Source organism: Merops nubicus, unplaced genomic scaffold (genome assembly GCF_000691845.1).
Source record: "Merops nubicus isolate BGI_N331 unplaced genomic scaffold, ASM69184v1 Scaffold48081, whole genome shotgun sequence".
Lineage (NCBI taxonomy): Eukaryota > Metazoa > Chordata > Aves > Coraciiformes > Meropidae > Merops > Merops nubicus.
In genome coordinates, this window is record NW_008587149.1 from 1 (window position 1) to 17,668 (window position 17,668).

Sequence of the window (17,668 nt, forward strand, 5' to 3'; positions counted from 1 at the left end):
GAAGTTAACGGAACAGCCTTTGTGAAAAGAGGGCAAGTTCGTCAGGGCTTCAGGTCAGAAAAAGAACTTGGTGGACGGTGGAGTTGATTTTGATCTATGTGGTTTTGAAAAGGAGTGAAAAGTATAAGACTTTTTTGAAGAGTCACCTAAATGAAGAACTAGGAAACTCTTTCAAAAATTACTTAAAAAAAATATTGTAAGCGTTTAAGTTGTGAATCTCCTATCATGAGAAGTCATAGAAAACAGAATTGTAAGTGGGATCAGAAGGGGTTTGGTGCTTTCATGAAACTTAAGATAATTACTGATAAGCAAGGTGATTTGCCTCTTCAGAGCCAATACATTGCTAATCTGCCTACATGGACTACAGAGCCATGCCCTGGTTTGTATGTGCTTTCCCTAAACATCAGCTTCTGTTCCCTTTTTGGGGGATAACAAGCCAGATGACTCTCTGCTTTCATCTAGGAGGGCTTTTAACATTATCTGTTTCCTAGCCCTTATAATCTTACCTATATGCCAAGAGCTGATCCTTGTAATTCCCTGGCATTTTGCCAGTTTTGTTACAAAACCATTGGTTAATGTGTTTTTTTTTGCTGTGATAGGAGAAATGCAGATTAATTGAATAGCAAAACAAGAGTTCAGTTTTGGAAAATGTGTTCTGTTGCTCACCTTACAGTAAAATTAGCCCCAAATAATAATTTAGGGAAAACATTCTTTGGTAATGTATTATCAGTTGCTGTACGTTTAGGAGCCAGTGGCTTAGACAAACATTTTTGTATAAAAACATGTAGTTAATATACACCCTTCTTTCCAAACACTGTTTTCTAAAGGTGGTAGTAATCTTCACAAAATGATTCATACGTGTGGGTCTGTAAACCCTCGATGGTGATGGGCACTCTAACAAGCTTCTAATCCAGTTGACTCTCTGAGGAACTGTTACTAGTGGAAGATAACATAATAATTTAGGTGTGGAGTGAAATTACTGATGTTAAGCTTGAGGAAAGGGTGAACAAGTCAGGACTGATGTCCTGGGATGGATATTTTTAAACAAATGCTGTAAATACCTTTTAAATGTCCTCTTCTATGTAACTGGATTATAAATATAACCACAATGGTATGTGTCATATGACATAAGATTTAGCTGACATGACAAGCACTTCTTTTTTCCAGTCACGGATATACTCTTTTCAGTTAAGTTTTGAAGGCAACATGTCTTTTCTTCCTGCATCATTTCTTTAATTTTTAGATATTTTTAAAGAACTTAAATGAAGAGTGATACTTATGCCTTAATAGATTTTTTTCCCTCCTAAATTTTATTAGAAATAATACCTGTGTTTATTGCTGGAAAAAAAAAGTTAAACAGATTTCTAGAACTGCATTTATCTGTAGCATTCTGTGCTCATTAATGAAGCACATTAATTTGCTGTGCTTAGTGAGAGATGATCCCCAAAAGTACAAGCTTTCATGAAAAATTAGTTTCTTTCTACATTTTTTTGAAAGAAGCCTATTACTGACATATCTGTTGACTGTATTCTTTGTTTGTAAGAGATAAGCTGATAATTGGTACATGACAAAATACAATCTGGTTAATGTGCATAACTACATTAATGGTAATGATATTCCACATCACTGAGGAATAAATGAAGCCCCCAGCAACACGCATAACTGCAGTGTACGAAAAGGCACTTGGAAAGGAAAGAATATTTTTTTTTTTTTTCCATTTAAGGCAAAGAATTAAAACTGAAGGTGAGCCAAAATGCAGTTTGCTTTTCTTACACTTATGTAGCCCATTTAATTAATGCCTGAGCTCCAGAAATGATCCTAATATGATGCTGTGTTACAAAATCAGCCTCCTTCTCTCGGGTGACTTGTACACTGTAGCATAAAAAAGCTTCAGGGAGTTCATAGGCCAGGTGCTGGCTGGCTGAGCTACTCCGTGCGTGGAGGAACCGTAGTCAGGCAGGTGGAGAGTAAGCAAAGTGGTTTGCACTGGATCCTCAGAAAACTGATGCTTGCTGTTAACCATTAAGTATGAGTATTGCCATCAGAGATCCAGACTACATAAAATAATTTCTAAAATTATAATTAATGTGGCAGGAGGAAATTAGGTTACAGTTAAGAGAGATTTGAGTTTCCTAATTTAGTTGTTACAATCCATTATATGCATTCAGGTGTAGCCAAGTACAAGGTTTCATGGGACCAAATGGCAGTTAGAGCTGCAGAATGGGACAGCAGTAGGTTGGATAAGACACTGGAGAGGTTGTGGAAAAGAGCTGCAGTAATGAGCATTCTCAGCAAGCTGACAAAAATAACTCATTTTTTTTGATAAAGAAGAGATTGTTAGATAAATCTAAGGAAGATACCTTTCTTCTCCACAGCATTGGTGAGATAGCTGTAAGAATACAATGATTTATTTAATCTGTGCTTCAGAGTGATGCAGAAATGCGAGAGGGTTGAAAGCATGGTTGTAAAAACAGTCTTGGAATTGGAAAACAATATTAAGGTGTATGCTTAAAAATGTTAAAGAATCTGATTGTCGTGAGTGGTTGCTTTTGTGTTGAAAACTTTTATTTTTACCAGGGAGCCTTTAGATTGCTGAGAAGAGCATAATGTTCCAGTACTTCATAGCTCAGTGTAATTAATCTTACTGCAGGGAAAGATTTTTAAAATGTGACTATTCAGCTAATTAGCTGATGGCTTGACTACACTGAATCCTGGCAAGTCATATTGCTGTTGACCTTCATCACAGCAACTAAGCCTTGATTGGCTAAGGACTTTGAAACTTGGTGCTCCTATAGACATCCCCATTGAGATATCTTGAGCCCAAAGTGTGTCTGCTTACATCATGTATGTATGCACACACACATATTGTAATATTTGACTTCTGAGAGAAATCCCACTGTACAGTGGGAGGATTGTGTCACGTAGGTAACCATATAGTGGTGTGCTTCAGATAAAAAGTATAGGTATTCAATGAAACTGACTGTGAATGGAAAGGCCAGGGTGTCTGAACTAAAGTCAGAGGCTAGAATTGTTCCTTACAAAACTAACTGAATGCTGAGTGTGACAAGATGGACTTAACTGGAAAGAGCTAGGACTCGTTATGAAGTTCAGACAGGAATTTGAGTATAGAATGGAATGGAGTGAGTAGCAAGTTCTAAGTGCTTACTTATGAGGGAGTCCTGATGGATGATGGAAATGATACTGGGAAGCATCACAGGCACTAAGATGAACTGACCATGCATGGAGAGATGAGTTAAAAGCAGGTTTTTTTTAATGTGAGAGGTAGAAAGATAGTAAAACTGCTGTTACAAACTGCAGAGAGGAAAAAAGGAAGAAAAGTATTTGCATTTGGGGAAGGTCTGAAAGAGTTAGAGAGCAGAATAAGGAACAAGGAAGATACAAAACCAATAGAGAGAATAGATAATTACATCAACAGATCAACTTAGAGATCAGATATGGACTTGAGCATGAAGAGAATTCAAATTGTATGTGCTGTCAGTAGAAGCAAAACTTCCATTTCTGTGTGGGAATGGATCAAAGAATAAAGCAGAGACTGGAGTAAAAAAATTAGGCATTGGCTTGGATAACTATCATCAGAGTCCTTGTTTCTAGGAAATGAGTGAGAAAGCATAACTCTGTAAAAGTGATCATCAAATGGTTCCAGCACTGATTCTGTGATTGAAATTTAACTCTTATCTTAACTCTCATAATATTTGGAGATGTTTGTAGGGTTTATTTCAATGGGCAGACTGTCTGGTTGCCATGGTTACTAGTTTCCTGTGATTGAAAGCTACAACTTAACAGAGTTTGAATTTTAAAAATGAAGGGAGAAGTTGGAGATTCGGGATACTTTAATACTCTTAACTTCTATATAAAAAGAGAATCATCAGGTCAGTCAGAAACATGAGAAAGGTGAAAGAAACACCAGAGGCAGGGAGGTAACAACGATAAGGTGTAGATAAGATTTAAGGGAGATATGGTTCAACTCTAAGAAGGAAGGTCAGCTCCTTTGGAATCTTTTTGTGGGATTTTTCCTTTCACGCGCCAATTACAGCTGTCGTTCCATAACTTAGGAAATGATGTGCATCTGTGAAGGTCCTTAACAAATCCTGGAAAGAGATGAGGGATGTAAAACTGGATTTGAAGTAGGTAGAAATTAGAGTGGGAAAGAGATGCTGACTGGAAAATGAGGATTGAAGTTTGCATATGAGATAAGTTTGCAGTGAGATAAGAAAGGGCTTTACATTAATGATGGGATGAACGATAACAGTCACAAGGGGTAGCCTGAGTAAACATTTGGGTAGGATTAAAATAATACAGCAAAATATATGGTGAAACGAACTTTTGTTAAATCAGTTCTGGGATTCTGTCCATAGTCCCCAAGAACAGATTTGAATAGCGATTGCAGTTCCACAATAGTGTTAATACTTCTGGTAATGTCTGGAGAGTGGCAGCATGGGAGACATTAATTTTTAAGTCACAAACTAGGTTATGTGTATGTTTTGCAATAATATAACTGCGGTGTCTTGTTATTGCTAGATGTGGTAATGGATATATTTGATCAGTTGGTGATCACAGTGCCATTCATGATGATATTTGATTTATGGCATTTAATTTAAGTAGTGACCAGGCTATAGAAGAGTGAAAAATTGGAACAAGTCATTCAATCCAGGTAAAGCAGAAGGTTAAACAAATAGAAAAAGCCATGATGGATTTATACCAAAAGTACCATCTTGAAATTCTGTCAGCTAGGTAAGGAGCTAGTAGGATCAGTAATATTAATCAATGTTTATTACTCAAATTTTGAGTGTAGTAATGAAACTTAGTGTTTATGCACAGTTGCGTGGGATCATTCATACAGAGGGAAAATATTCTACAGGAAGATGTGGAGGGGTCAACAGCTGGTGTAATGGAAACAGAATTTTAGTTTAGACAGAAGACTTAAAGGTCACCTGTTTGAAGCTATAGAGAAAGAGGAGGAGTGGATTAATTAGGAGTAGGGGATTATTATCACAAATTTGATACTCCTGAAGGAATCGCATGTGATTATAGGAAGTTATCTGAGATTATTTTCAGAAGAGCTAAGTAAATATTTCAGACTTTCTTTTTTCCTTTATAAAATAAATCAGTAAAAACTTTTCCGTTATTTTAGTCTATGGTGTTTTTTTTTGTCAGTATTCAAGAAAAATAAATTCAAATTAGAATGAGTGCAGAGTTGGCTTAACTGGAGTGATTAGATAAGGGTCATTTAATTTCTTGAGGAGACCAAGGGCTTGGTTTGTTTAGTTTAGCACAGCTATGCTTGACAAGGGTTCTGCATCTGTTGAAGGAAAGAAAGGTTTTTAAGGTAGTGATGTTAACCAAGCACAGAGCATAGACTTACAAGAATAAATATTGAGTGGGAATTGGAAAGTTTCAGGCTACCACAGGAAATGAGTATCAGGAGTAGCCTTTTAAGACAGATGATACTTTTTAATAGAGAGCTTGATGTGTTTGTAAAAGAAGCAATGCTGTGTATGCCTGCAGTATCAAAGGATTTGGCTTATTGATTATGAAGGTTCTTTTCTGTCTTATGCTGTATGTTACTATGTTTTGTTTGTTTTTATAGCTGGTATGATTGACAGCAGGTTGTTAAATGCCCAAATTGTAGCAGTGAAGTGTCTACCTTAATATTCTGAAAATGCAAACATAAAAATGAGGTTAAGTGCCTGGTCTGAAAATTGCATAATTTAGCTTTGTTTATGGGTGTTACACTTTTTTTACTGTTTGAGATTTGGCAAGAATTTAATCAGTAGGAGAGTGATTTATTTAAGGGTGTGGAAACAACTGTTGTCATTTGTGATATTTTATGTTTATGGACTCAAAAGTCAGAGATGGGCAAAGTCATACATTCTCTTTAATGGGAAGTGAGGATTTGTTTGTATTATTTGTTTGTATGATTTATTGTGCATCTGGGTTATGTATCAAATAGTCTGACTATCCATCTAGTTACTCCCAATTTCTGAAGGATGAAAAGGTAGAAAGAGCTGCAGTAATAGTTGAGTAGACTTTTTATTCTTGTTGAGACGTTACTACCCTCCTTCAGTTTAAAACCGTTGCCTCATATCCTGTCACTGCAGCCCCCATTATATATAGATACGTTATTAATATGTAAGATCTCCCCAGTAATTCTCTTCTCCATGCTCACTCAGAAGTGTTCCAGCCCTCTGACCATTTTTGAGGCCCTCCTGGACTCATTCCAAGAGGTCCATGTCTTTCTTGTGCTGAGGGCTCCGGTCTCACCAGAGTGGAGCAGAGGGGGAGAATCACCTCCCTGGACCTGCTGGCCACGCTTCTTTTGATGCAGCCCAGGGTTCGACTGGCCGCCTGGGCTGCACGTGCACGCTGCTGGCTCATGTTGAGCTTTTAATCTGCCAGGACCCCCACGTCCTCCATAGCACCACGGTCCCTTCATCCCACGGGCTGTGCTGATACTGGAGAGTGTCCCTGACCGGGTGCACAGTCTCTTGAGTTGTAACAACATGAACAGTCTGCATTCTACCTAAACAAAATCTGATCTGTGCTGACAGATCTACGCAGTTATTGATTTTTTTTAATTGTCCAAAATTTCACTTCAGTCTCCTATTTCTATAGGAAACATTTGTCGCTCTCCAATAGCTGAAGCAGTTTTTAGAAAACTTGTAACTGATGAAAAAGTTGAAAATAAGGTAAGCTATTTATTTCTCCTCCTGCCTAAGAAATAACTGTCTTGTAGCCAGTTCGTAGAAATATTAGTGGTGAGAAAGAAAACATAAAAATGTAAATTTGTTTTTCTGTAGTGGAGGATAGACAGTGCAGCAACATCAGCCTATGAAATAGGAAGCCCTCCTGACTATCGAGGACAGGCTTGCATGAAGAAGCATGGCATTACCATGAATCATATTGCCAGGCAGGTACTGTACTTTCCTTTTCTTTAAATACATGTATTTATTTGTTTTGTTGTTACAGTGGATGACAGACAGTGCTGCTGTTTCAGACTGGAATGTGGGGCGCTCCCCAGATGCAAGGGCTTTAAGCTGTTTAAGAAATCATGGCATTGAGACAGCACATAGAGCACGGCAGGTAGAAGAGTGTATATTTTCTTTCTTACTCGTACCCATGCTTTGTTTGGCCCTAACCATTACAATCACAAAAGTCATTTGACCAGTGCATGGTTAAGCATCAAGTAATAAATCCTGTGTGCAGTTTATCAAAGGACTCCAAAGCCAGGCAAGTTGTGTAGTGGAGGTTAGTGTTTTTCTGGTTATTAAGCTTCATGGCACTGGAGCATTTTTTGCATTGTAGAAAAATCCTGCCTTCAAATGCTTAGTATTTTGGGCTTTTTTGCAAAACATTTTCTAATGCTTTTTAAAACTGGACTTACTCTAGTAATCTGTAATGCTTCTTTCAGCAAGGAATTGTGGTTTTATTTAGCAGGTCCAAAAAAGAAGTAGAATACTGTTCTGCCAATGACCAGGCCCAACAAAAATGATAGCACCAGCAGAAAGAGCATCCAATACACAGACTGTATTGTAGACAAGAAGGACATTGCGTGAACGATCACTGGGGGCACAAACAGATCAATCAGCTGGTACATAATTGACACCACCCCCAACGATCTCACAAAGGACGTAACTCGGCCCACAACAGGTGGTACAAGCAGAGACCCGAGGTTGCCCACAGTTGGCATGGGAAACAGCCAGACCAGCAAGCTGAACACGTAAGAGAAAGGTGCCCACATAGTGACTCTCACCCGATCGGCCCGCATTCGCAAAGGTCTTGAGCAGACTGGGGCCCAGCTCCAGGGAGAGTCAGGAGGGCTGCCCTGAACCAGGAAGCTCTGTGGAGTGCACTCCACAGACAGACACTCCTGACTCCCTGCAAGTGGTCCCAGCTTTTATCCCCAAGCAGACCCCTGACCTTTGTCAACTCAATGCAGGACCCCTGGGGCTCATTTCCCTTCTGGCTCTCCCTGCAGGGCCGGCCGCACCCTGGGGGGAAGCTATAAGGCAAACTCACCACCTCTTTATGAAGGGCTGTAGGAATCACCCAGATGTCAACCTTAATTCGGGGGCTTGGGGTTCAGACCCCAGCATTTCAAATACCTGTTCACACATCACAAAAAACTTCTGCTCTTGCATGATGGTCTTTTAAAGAACCATTTAGAGTGCTACATTAGAATGAAGACACTCAAACCCAAGATCAGTAGCAGAGCCGGTGATAACTTCAGAGGAAAACATGCCCTTGAAACATTCTGAAGTCAAAAACAGGTTTGTCACTTAGTGAAATTGTCTGAGTAGTATCAAAGCTCATCTCAGTTTTCATTAACAAAAGAACATGTATTTCCATGCTATTCCAGAGAGATCGGAAATAAATATGACTGCATCTATTTTAATCATTCAGACACTCAAACAAGTGCACATAACTTACTTAAATTAACTACTCTCTGGATATAAGATATTCCTTCAGTGCTTCACCTTGACTTAGCTGGAGTTTATACCACTGGTTCTTGTACTGACAAAAAGATCAAGCAGTCTTGTATTATCTTTCATTTCTGTTCCCTTCAGAATTTTACTAGGCCTTACTGAGGTCACATTTAATTTCTTCACTTTCAAAGACTACATGTTTAGTTTTTTAACTTTTTAAAGTAAATTCCCTCAATTAGTCAATTGCCCTCTGCTGATCTCTCCTGATGCTAATCTCCATGATATAACAGCACAAGGAGGATTGAGCATAACATTATTTCAGATTTTCAATGTTTTACTGTTAGAATAATTATTGGAAAAGTCTGTTGTGATCTTTTCCTGTGTCAGTAGTGTAACATGTTTGTATTCCTAAAAGATAAGCCTTGGAAACTTGAGAAGTGTTCTTGGGTATTACTGGAGTGGTTTATGAGTACTTAAACTAAAGCAAAGCATCCCAAACCAGTTGATCCTCTGGCTGGAAACAAAGCTATTTATCCTTCTTTGGCAGAGTGGGAATGAAAACACTTTAATGAAGACTTTTCCTTATGCATTCTGGAAAATTAAAGCTCTTTTTTTAAAGCAGAAGTAACTAAAATGTTACATACACAGGGAGAGAAAATGAATGAGAACAAGAGAATGAAATTAAAGACTAACAAGAGGAAAATTTGTCTAAAATATCTTAGTAGAAACACGTTCTTTTATGGATAAAGTTTTCAAATCCCTGAACTGCAGGCAACTGTTTGTTTTGCACTAATGGTAGCTGTGTAGCACCAATATTTGTTCCAGACTTCTGCCAGATGGTCTCTGCTGATTTTCTAAATTGTGGACCTCATGTAGTCTAATGTACTTCTGGAAAGAGAGGGACTGAACTGTGCAGACTAGGACTTCTCAGAGGGATAAGGTTAGTACAAGTGGGAGTGTATTTGTTTCACTATCAGAGACAAACTCAAGGATAGAATTTTGTGTGTGACTCGTTTCAGAATGGATTAAGAAAGATTTAATACAGAAGCTGCAGAAATTGGACTGATTTATCTTCTGTTGCCTTTGAAATACTGTCATAAGATGACTACCTCATGCAATTATCCTCTTCAGTCCTGTGGAAAACTGTTACCCACCCAGTGAAAGGCACTTTCTTACATGTAATTTTGTGCATAATTATGATAATCATGTACTGTATCTTTTTTTTTATTCAAACCTGACACAAGTGCTACAAGAATGATTTCTGTAAAAGAGAATGTTAAATTGGTTACATCCTACCATTGTACAGAGCGATTAAGTGAACTTTTAAGTGAAAAGTATAAAAAAAAGTATATATAAAATAGTTTAACATTTCAATTGATGGTAGGTTGCTGTATGTTTATGCACCCATTGAAATTCTCTTAGCTCTTGGTCTTCATGCACAAACCAGATAGGTATTAATCAGTTTCACTTTTTTTCATGCTGAGGCCAAAATTGATTTCTGTATGACTCATACTGTGCATTTGCCTTAAATAAGAAATTGAGATTAGAGGAAGGTTGTATTAAACAGTTTCACAACTGGATAAATTTAAGGACTGCTGCCTCTCTTTGGTGTTTAAACAGAGAAAAGGAGATTTCCCTTCTGTAAACAAAGGGAAATGTTTAACAAATAAATTGGAATGATGATTTATTTCTCCATTGACGGTCTTTAGTAATGTTTATATGCATTTTTTAAATGTAAAGTTACTCTGTGTAGTTCCATCCAAAGCTGACTACTTAGCTCTCCACTACTCTTCTCAAAACACACATCAGTTTTTACGTCCTCAGTTTCTTCCCCCAAAATACTAGTTTTCATAATTTTGAGGAATATTTTTAGTTGGAGTTTGCTCAGTTAAGCTTTTTTGTTCTGATATCACTGTAGGGCTTAAGAGCACAAGACAACCAGTGATTTCAGGTTTACGGCTACATTTGCAACTGTTCATGCTGATTCACAGGGTAGTAATTGTCAGGTTATCAAGTATACAGAGATTGTGGGAAGTGTGGCAGGTGTGTTTTTCCCTTTTCCCTTTAGTCTAGCATAGTTCTGTTGCACTACAATGAAATCTGTGCCCACCTATTTTCACAGGGGCCAGTGTTTAGCTGTGTACAGCAATCAGGAGAAGCTTGTAGAGGTACTGCTTAGAGTTGCCAGGAAAACAGAGCTATTTCCACTGCAAAAATATTTGTGTAGGTCAAAGGCACTGCATGAATACAGCAAATATTTTTACAGTGAAAATAAACAAGTCTGCATTAGTTTTCACCAGTAACCCCTTCTTTACAACTGGTCCCCCATCCCTTCACTTCTCCTTATGCGGAGTGTTTAATTTATGGCTTTAGTCTGGTGATAATTTCTGTGGGTCTTTCCTTAATTCCTGTTATGGGAGCTTAATCGGTACTTACTTGTTGTTTGCACAAAAACCAATTGGATTTTTGACCGTCTAAAACTTCCTTTAATATGCAAGTAATTTTTGCAAGTTAAAACTCAGACCTATAGGATAATGTGTTTTGCCTTTTTGTGTTTTCACTTGTTTCTAGGTTATGATACTACATGTACGACTGTGCATGAAGTGCAGTCTTAATGTGAGCTCCTTAGAGATTTATCCCATTTACTCGTCCTCCTTACAGATACTTGGTTCAGATATTCTACACTGGCCTACTGTGCACAGTGGGCATGGTCTGAGAAGATTTTACCCTAAACTAAGGCTTAAATGTAAGCTAAAATAGAATTATGCTGATGAAAATCTGCAGCCATCCTTATTCCAATGCAGTCCTTAAGTTATTGGTGTATCTGCAGTGCTTGCCTACCTGACTCTGAGCTCAAACCTCTGCATTTAGTCACTGCTCATGTTCAGGAGTCAGTAAATTACAGGAAGGAAAAAAGCAGATGGTGTGATGGTAGGAAGGTGTACAATAGATCCCAGATTTTTTCACATCATTCCATAAATTTTGTGTAATTATATGACTTAAAATACTGTGAATGCATTTGTTTTTAAGATATTATAACTCATACCATCGTACTTCAGTTCTGAATTTTGGTAGCTTTTGGTATCTTTTTCTTTGTAGTAAGAAATTTCTTCATTGGAGGTATTACAACTGATTGCTGGTTACCTACATTTGTTTTCCTATCAAGAAAGTAATTTGTCTAAATTTTTCCATGATTGGAAATCTGCTTTAGTTGGGGTAATTGGAAAGCATTAGAAATGTTACTTGAAATGATGTTCTAACTTGATGCATGGGATTTTTAAAAAAAAAAAAAAAAAATAATACTGGTAAAGTAGATCACTTTTCTTAGTGGAAAACTTGCAGAAATTGATAATCATAGTACAGTATATTTTAAAATGCCATAAGTTATTGTAAAAGTTGATGAAGGTACACAGTTTTATTCTTTCCACAGGTGTCTCTTAATAAATCAGAACTACAAAATTTGAAAATACTTTCTCCCCTTTTTATAAATCAAATGTTAGTTTGTAGCCTAAAGTGTGTATTTTTACTTCTAGATTACAAAAGATGATTTCCAGACCTTTGATTATATACTTTGTATGGATGAGAGCAATCTAAGGTAATGTATGATGAAGTGGAACAAATTCATACAGATTACTTATAGTATTGTCTTATAAGTCACTTTGAAGACAGGTGTCATATTTTACTGCTTAGTCTGTCTGTTCTTTTTTTCCTTTATGTGAATGATAACCTAACAGATGAATTTTTCACTTCTGATAAGTTTAATGAGCTGGAACTCAAAGGTTTGACTGATACATAGAAGCATAGAATGGTTTGGGTTGGAAGGGATCTTTAAAGCTCATCTAGTCCAACCCCCCTGCAGTGAGCAGAGACATCTTCAACTAGATCAGGTTGATTGAAGCCCTGGCCAACTTGACTTTAAATATTTCCAGGGATGGGGTGTCTACCACCTCTCCGGGCAACCTGTTTTCATGCAAGGATTAAGGACATGGAAATTTACTATACGTGTGCCACAGATGTGCAGCTGATGCCTGTGTAGTTAGGAATGAGGATGTACTGTCTTGATCAAGATCCAGAGGCTTATCATTATCCTGTGTTCTCTAGAAAGGTTCACAACCATCTCATGCTGATGCCAAAGAAGTTCTGAAGAAAAACTGAAGGGGAATATTTTTTTTTCTCTTTTACAGAGATCTGAAAAGGAAAAGCAACCAAGTTAATGACTGCAAGGCCAAGATTGAACTACTTGGTACATATGATCCACAGAAACAACTTATCATTGAAGATCCATACTATGTATGTATACGAAATTTTTAGAGTGGCTTGATTAAAAATTGTATACGTATAGTATATAATCTTTCCAGATCCCACAGCTGACATGTTCCATATAATCTGATGTTTCACAAAGCCAAGTGTAAATGTATTTTTAAAAAAATATTATAAACATTATTATTATAATAAATTACTGGGCTAGCAAAGAAAAATGTATCCTTATGCTTATAACTACTATTTAAATTTAAATAATACAGTGCATCTGTAGTGCACTTGCAAAGAGGATGGAATCAGGAAAGGTAGACATGGACAGAGATGATCAAAGAAGCCTAATATCAGCCAAGAGCAATTAGATTAAGTTTCTTTAGTTTAGGAAATGGAAGGGGATGAAGATACAGTGGAATTCTATAATGTCTTGATACAGGAAAAAGTGAATAAGGAATTGCTATTCATGAGCCAAGAAGCAGAGAAGGTAAAATGGCATTAGTGAGAAGTGGGTTCAGAACAGAAAGAGGTGGTTGGCTTTTTTCCACTCAGTGCTTCATTAAACTGAGAGACTCAAAGATATTTATTTGAACGTTTACTGTGAATGTAAAGGGGGGAAAAAAAAGGCTTTTAAAGGCTGAAACAGCGAATGGAAGAAATATGTGAAGGCAAGTGCATCCAGGACTGTTGAGTACAAAGTCAGTGTTTAGCTGTGGAAATTCCTGAGCTGCAGGTAGTTCAGATTAAGAAGAAATAGGTAAAACCTATCACCAAGTATTTGTACTGTTCTTATTGTTCCCATAATGTCAGTTATTTGTCATTATGTCCAGTGGGAGACTAGATTGCAATTTTTTGTTTGTGCCAGTATTGCTATTCTTACATTTTTTTTTTACTCTTTTCTTTTCCAGGGAAATGAAAAGGACTTTGAAACTGTTTACGAGCAGTGTGTAAGATGCTGTAAAGCATTTTTGGAGAAGTCTCATTAATGCTTCATCATTTTTATTTCTAAAAAAGCAATTACCTTCTCCTGAAACGTATAAGATTTACTAGATTGATGTATTTAAATTGAACCTACTGAGGCATAATATTACAAAAACTAAGTTTAATTTTACATATTAGCTCTTCTATCACTACTTAAAAAACTGACTAAAGTTTTAATTGGGTTAGATTACCAGCCATTTTGTCACACATCAATGTAATAATAAAGTATATCATTCAGAATAAATTTATCTGTAAACTCTTCCAGTGCTTTCTCACGAGCACTGCAAAAGTAATGTCTTGCTTCTTTACCTGCTATACCAACTAAACTGAGATCTTGTTATGCCCTTAGTAAGCTAATTTAAATCCACTTTCAGTGGGAGTCTACAAGATAATAGTTCATGTAAGATAACTTAGTTGTGTCGTCCCAGTATCATTAGACAGCCTTTGGACTGGAGGTATGTCACAGTGAGCCCTCCACTGAAAAACAGCCTGCTCCCAGACGGATATTGCTCATAACATTACTTCAAAGATAAGCAAGCAAAACCTCTGTGTATGTCATCATGATCTTGTAAGAATGGGAGTTTATCAGTTCAAATGCTCAGTTATTTGGAGAAGAAATAATTTTTGTTGTAATACATTTTTTTTATATTAATTAAGATAACTTGTTCAGAAATAGTGGTTGATGCTAACAGGACTTCTTCGGCTAGTCTTCCTTTGGTCTTGTGGTCAATTATTAGCACACTGATACAAGTACATGTCACACAACATTTACTTTGAGGACAAAACAGGTCAGCTTTTTAAAAGCCTAAATGTGAAATGTACATTTTGTGTCTCAATAGTAGTAAAATACTCAAGTCCGTGCAATGTAACTGATGAGAAATTTGCTGTAACCCCAGTTGCTATGTGAGTGTCAGGCAATATTTTGAGATTTACTCAGAAGAATGGATAGCCTGTCAAAAGTGTTCTCTGAGAGTATAGTTCAACCTGAAGACAGTCCATCTGTAATGTAATACAAAGTTAACAGAAGGCCAGTAAGCAGAAAGTTCTGCTCCTGGACAGAAAGGGAATGCTTTGTGAGAATCCACACCGGTTTGTCTGAACATCACCTTTCATTTCTGCCTTAAACGTAAACGTACTGAGATCAGTAATGTAACTGATACCATGGTAATCTTCCTGTTCTGCACAATACCAACACAGGTATGAACTAGCATTACCACATTATCTGTAAAACTAGATCTGTAAGACTTGCTTTCTTATTTATTTAGCCTTGGTTTTGCCTCTGTCTGCCTTCCAGACTAGTAGAGTAGCTTCTGTATTTGTCAGCCCCTCTGCCTCCTGGGAGCAAGGCTGCATTTCGACAGAGGACCCTGTTACCCTGGACAGAGGAAGGAGGAGTCCTGGTGTCACTCTGTGTGCTGCAGCCTGCACCATGGGGATTGGGCTTCCTGGGACTCCTGTTGTAAAACAGCTCTGTTTGTGTTAGGTTTCTGGTTTGTGCTAAAATTTCAATGGGACATAAAACTTAAGAACTTGCTAACAAAAAGGCAAGTGGTAGATGGAACACTTAATGCAGTAATCGGGATCCTTGTGCATTAGTGCATTGCTTATACTCCTGACGTGCAAAGAAGAAGGTAGGAATTTGCAAGTTAATAGCTGTTTCACTTCAGGGACAAAAAGTACTACTATTTCAGGTCAGATCCAGCACTGACTGGAAAGAATTATTTTCTGTTTCTTCTCTTGACACAATAAATGAGGCAAGTGATGAGCAGTTAGGGACAAAACATCTTAAATGTGGTTTTATGCAGTAACCTCAGAAGTGGAAGTATTTAGGCATAATTTAATGTTATTCTCTGCCAGAATGACCATTTAAAATATTCAGTGAAAGTAAAATAACTCAGGAGATTGAGAACATGATGGTTTGTGCTTTCCCATTTGTGGCTAGGTAGGAATTGAACCTATAGTTAGTTTCCTATATTGAAGTCTTAAATCTTTTCTTTTGGGCTGCCAAGAGATAAAGGGTATGGTTGTTTACCTTCAGCAGGCTTAGGAATCTTCTTGTCAAGTGATCCTCAGTCAAAACTATTTGTGTTAAATCCAGTTCAGATTTTAAAAACTTCATCATTGAGGTATATTTTCAGCAAGTATTCTACTGGCTGAATAATTGACTAGCTCTACTAGAAGGGGCAAGCTGATGGATTGATTTTTATCCTTTGTGGGTTTCTTTTGGAGGAAGGGAAGGAGAGCACCATGGTATTTTAAAAGACTGTAGAATACAGGAACAGGAATTGCCTTCAAGAAGGAGAAGTCATTTGGGTTCCAAGAGAAACAGTGAACATAGGATTAACCTGCAAATCATGTGTCATACAGGTGACTAAACTCTTACAGCTTTAAAATAGCAGTCATGAAAACTGTTGTGTTGAATACAAAAATGCACAAGTAACTCCCCTTTCCCTTCTCCCCATTCACAGCTTGTTTTAGTTTAGGTAATAAGCTTATACAGAAGACTAAGTAAAAGAAGTCTTCTATAGTGTAGTTCTATCTTCTTTCAAAGCATGCTGACTTCTGCTAAACTAGAGAACTCCCACGGGATTAAGTTATTTGTTTACTAAGTTATAGAATCATAGAATCATTTAGGTTGGAAGGGACCTCCAAGATCATCAAGTCCAACCACCGAGCCACCAGGGCTCCAAAGTCCTCTGCCAAAAGAGATCAGAATCTGTCAGGGTTGGAAGGGCCCACAAGGTATCCCCCAGTTCCAACCCCTCTGCCATGAGCAGGGACACCTCCCACTAGGTCAGGCTGCCCAGAGCCTCATCCAGCCTGGCCTTAAAGACCCCCAGGGATGGAGCCTCAACCACCTCCCTGGGCAACCCATTCCAGGGTCTCACCACTCTCATGGTGAAGATAGTAAATAATTACTGTTTTTCTTTTACAGTGACATTTTCTATATTTTTTTTTTATTTAACCAGCTTTCAGGTGCCCCACTACAAAAAAAAAAAGTTTATATTAATTTAAACTCCCATGTTAAGTAGTATGGTGTGAGCAGATCTCAGCCAGTGGAGGCACAGAGGAGCAGAGAGTTCCAGCTGCATTTACTGCAGACGAGCAGACAGTGAATCCTGTAGCAGCAGATTCCTTTAACTACCATTTTTTTCGGTATGCATGTATTACTTCCATTGAGAAGTGAAACTTTAGCATTTAGTGATCACTGAAAGCAAATACAAAATGTGTACTTCTCCCTTATAAAACACAGCCATGTTCTAGGATGGGGTTTTGCACTTCTGCTGTTACACTGAAGGCTCTTCAGTGGGAATTTCAGGAATCCCAGCTCCTAGCTATTTCTCAGGGTGGGGAGGATTGTGTTTGGGTTTGTTTTTACATTTTGTGATATGAATTGAGGATAAAATGGAAGCTAAATACCAGTGTACAGTACCTGAGGTTCATCTACAGATCACATGTAAAAATGTTCTTCCTGTTTGAGCCATTTTATTATGACAACTGGATTTAATATCTGATTTAAGGAAGAGAGGTTTACGATACTAGAATGACTTATTGGACATTTACTGGTAGTATTGCTTTTTAGTGTCATGAACAGACTGCAGATTTTTTGGGGACAAAACGAGAACGACAAAACCAACCCAAAGCAAACCCAAAAAAACTGTTTATCATTACCAAAAAAAAAAAAACAAAAAACAACAACAACAAAAAAAAAAAACACCCACCAAATTTATAATGCTGTAGAGACTTGGAGCAGCCCTGTGGTCTGGGCGTTCTGTGGGATTGGAAGACACAGATCTGTCCATCCTCACAAATCCTTAGAGAGTGTCCAAATTACTGGACTTCTCTGAGGTGAGTATACCTTTCTTTCTTAATCCAGTCAAATCCTACTGGAAAGAGGTTTAAGTATGGATAAATGTTAGCAGCGTACAGGAACACAGTATATTTATCTGGATTCAGTGAACAGAAAGCAAACTGAGAACAACGTAATACCA

At 37.6% G+C, this 17,668-nt stretch overlaps 1 protein-coding gene across 1 annotated transcript; it reads left to right on the forward strand.

The window, feature by feature from the left end:
* Positions 1-6,617: 6,617 nt before the first annotated feature.
* ACP1 (acid phosphatase 1, soluble) lies at positions 6,618-13,763 on the forward strand (the record flags this gene model as incomplete). The annotated part of the gene is made up of 5 exons (XM_008948819.1): positions 6,618-6,707; positions 6,819-6,932; positions 11,978-12,039; positions 12,629-12,734; positions 13,604-13,763. Coding segments are annotated over 5 exons (450 nt in total), but the record flags the coding sequence as incomplete, so codon positions are not given.
* Positions 13,764-17,668: the final 3,905 nt, after the last annotated feature.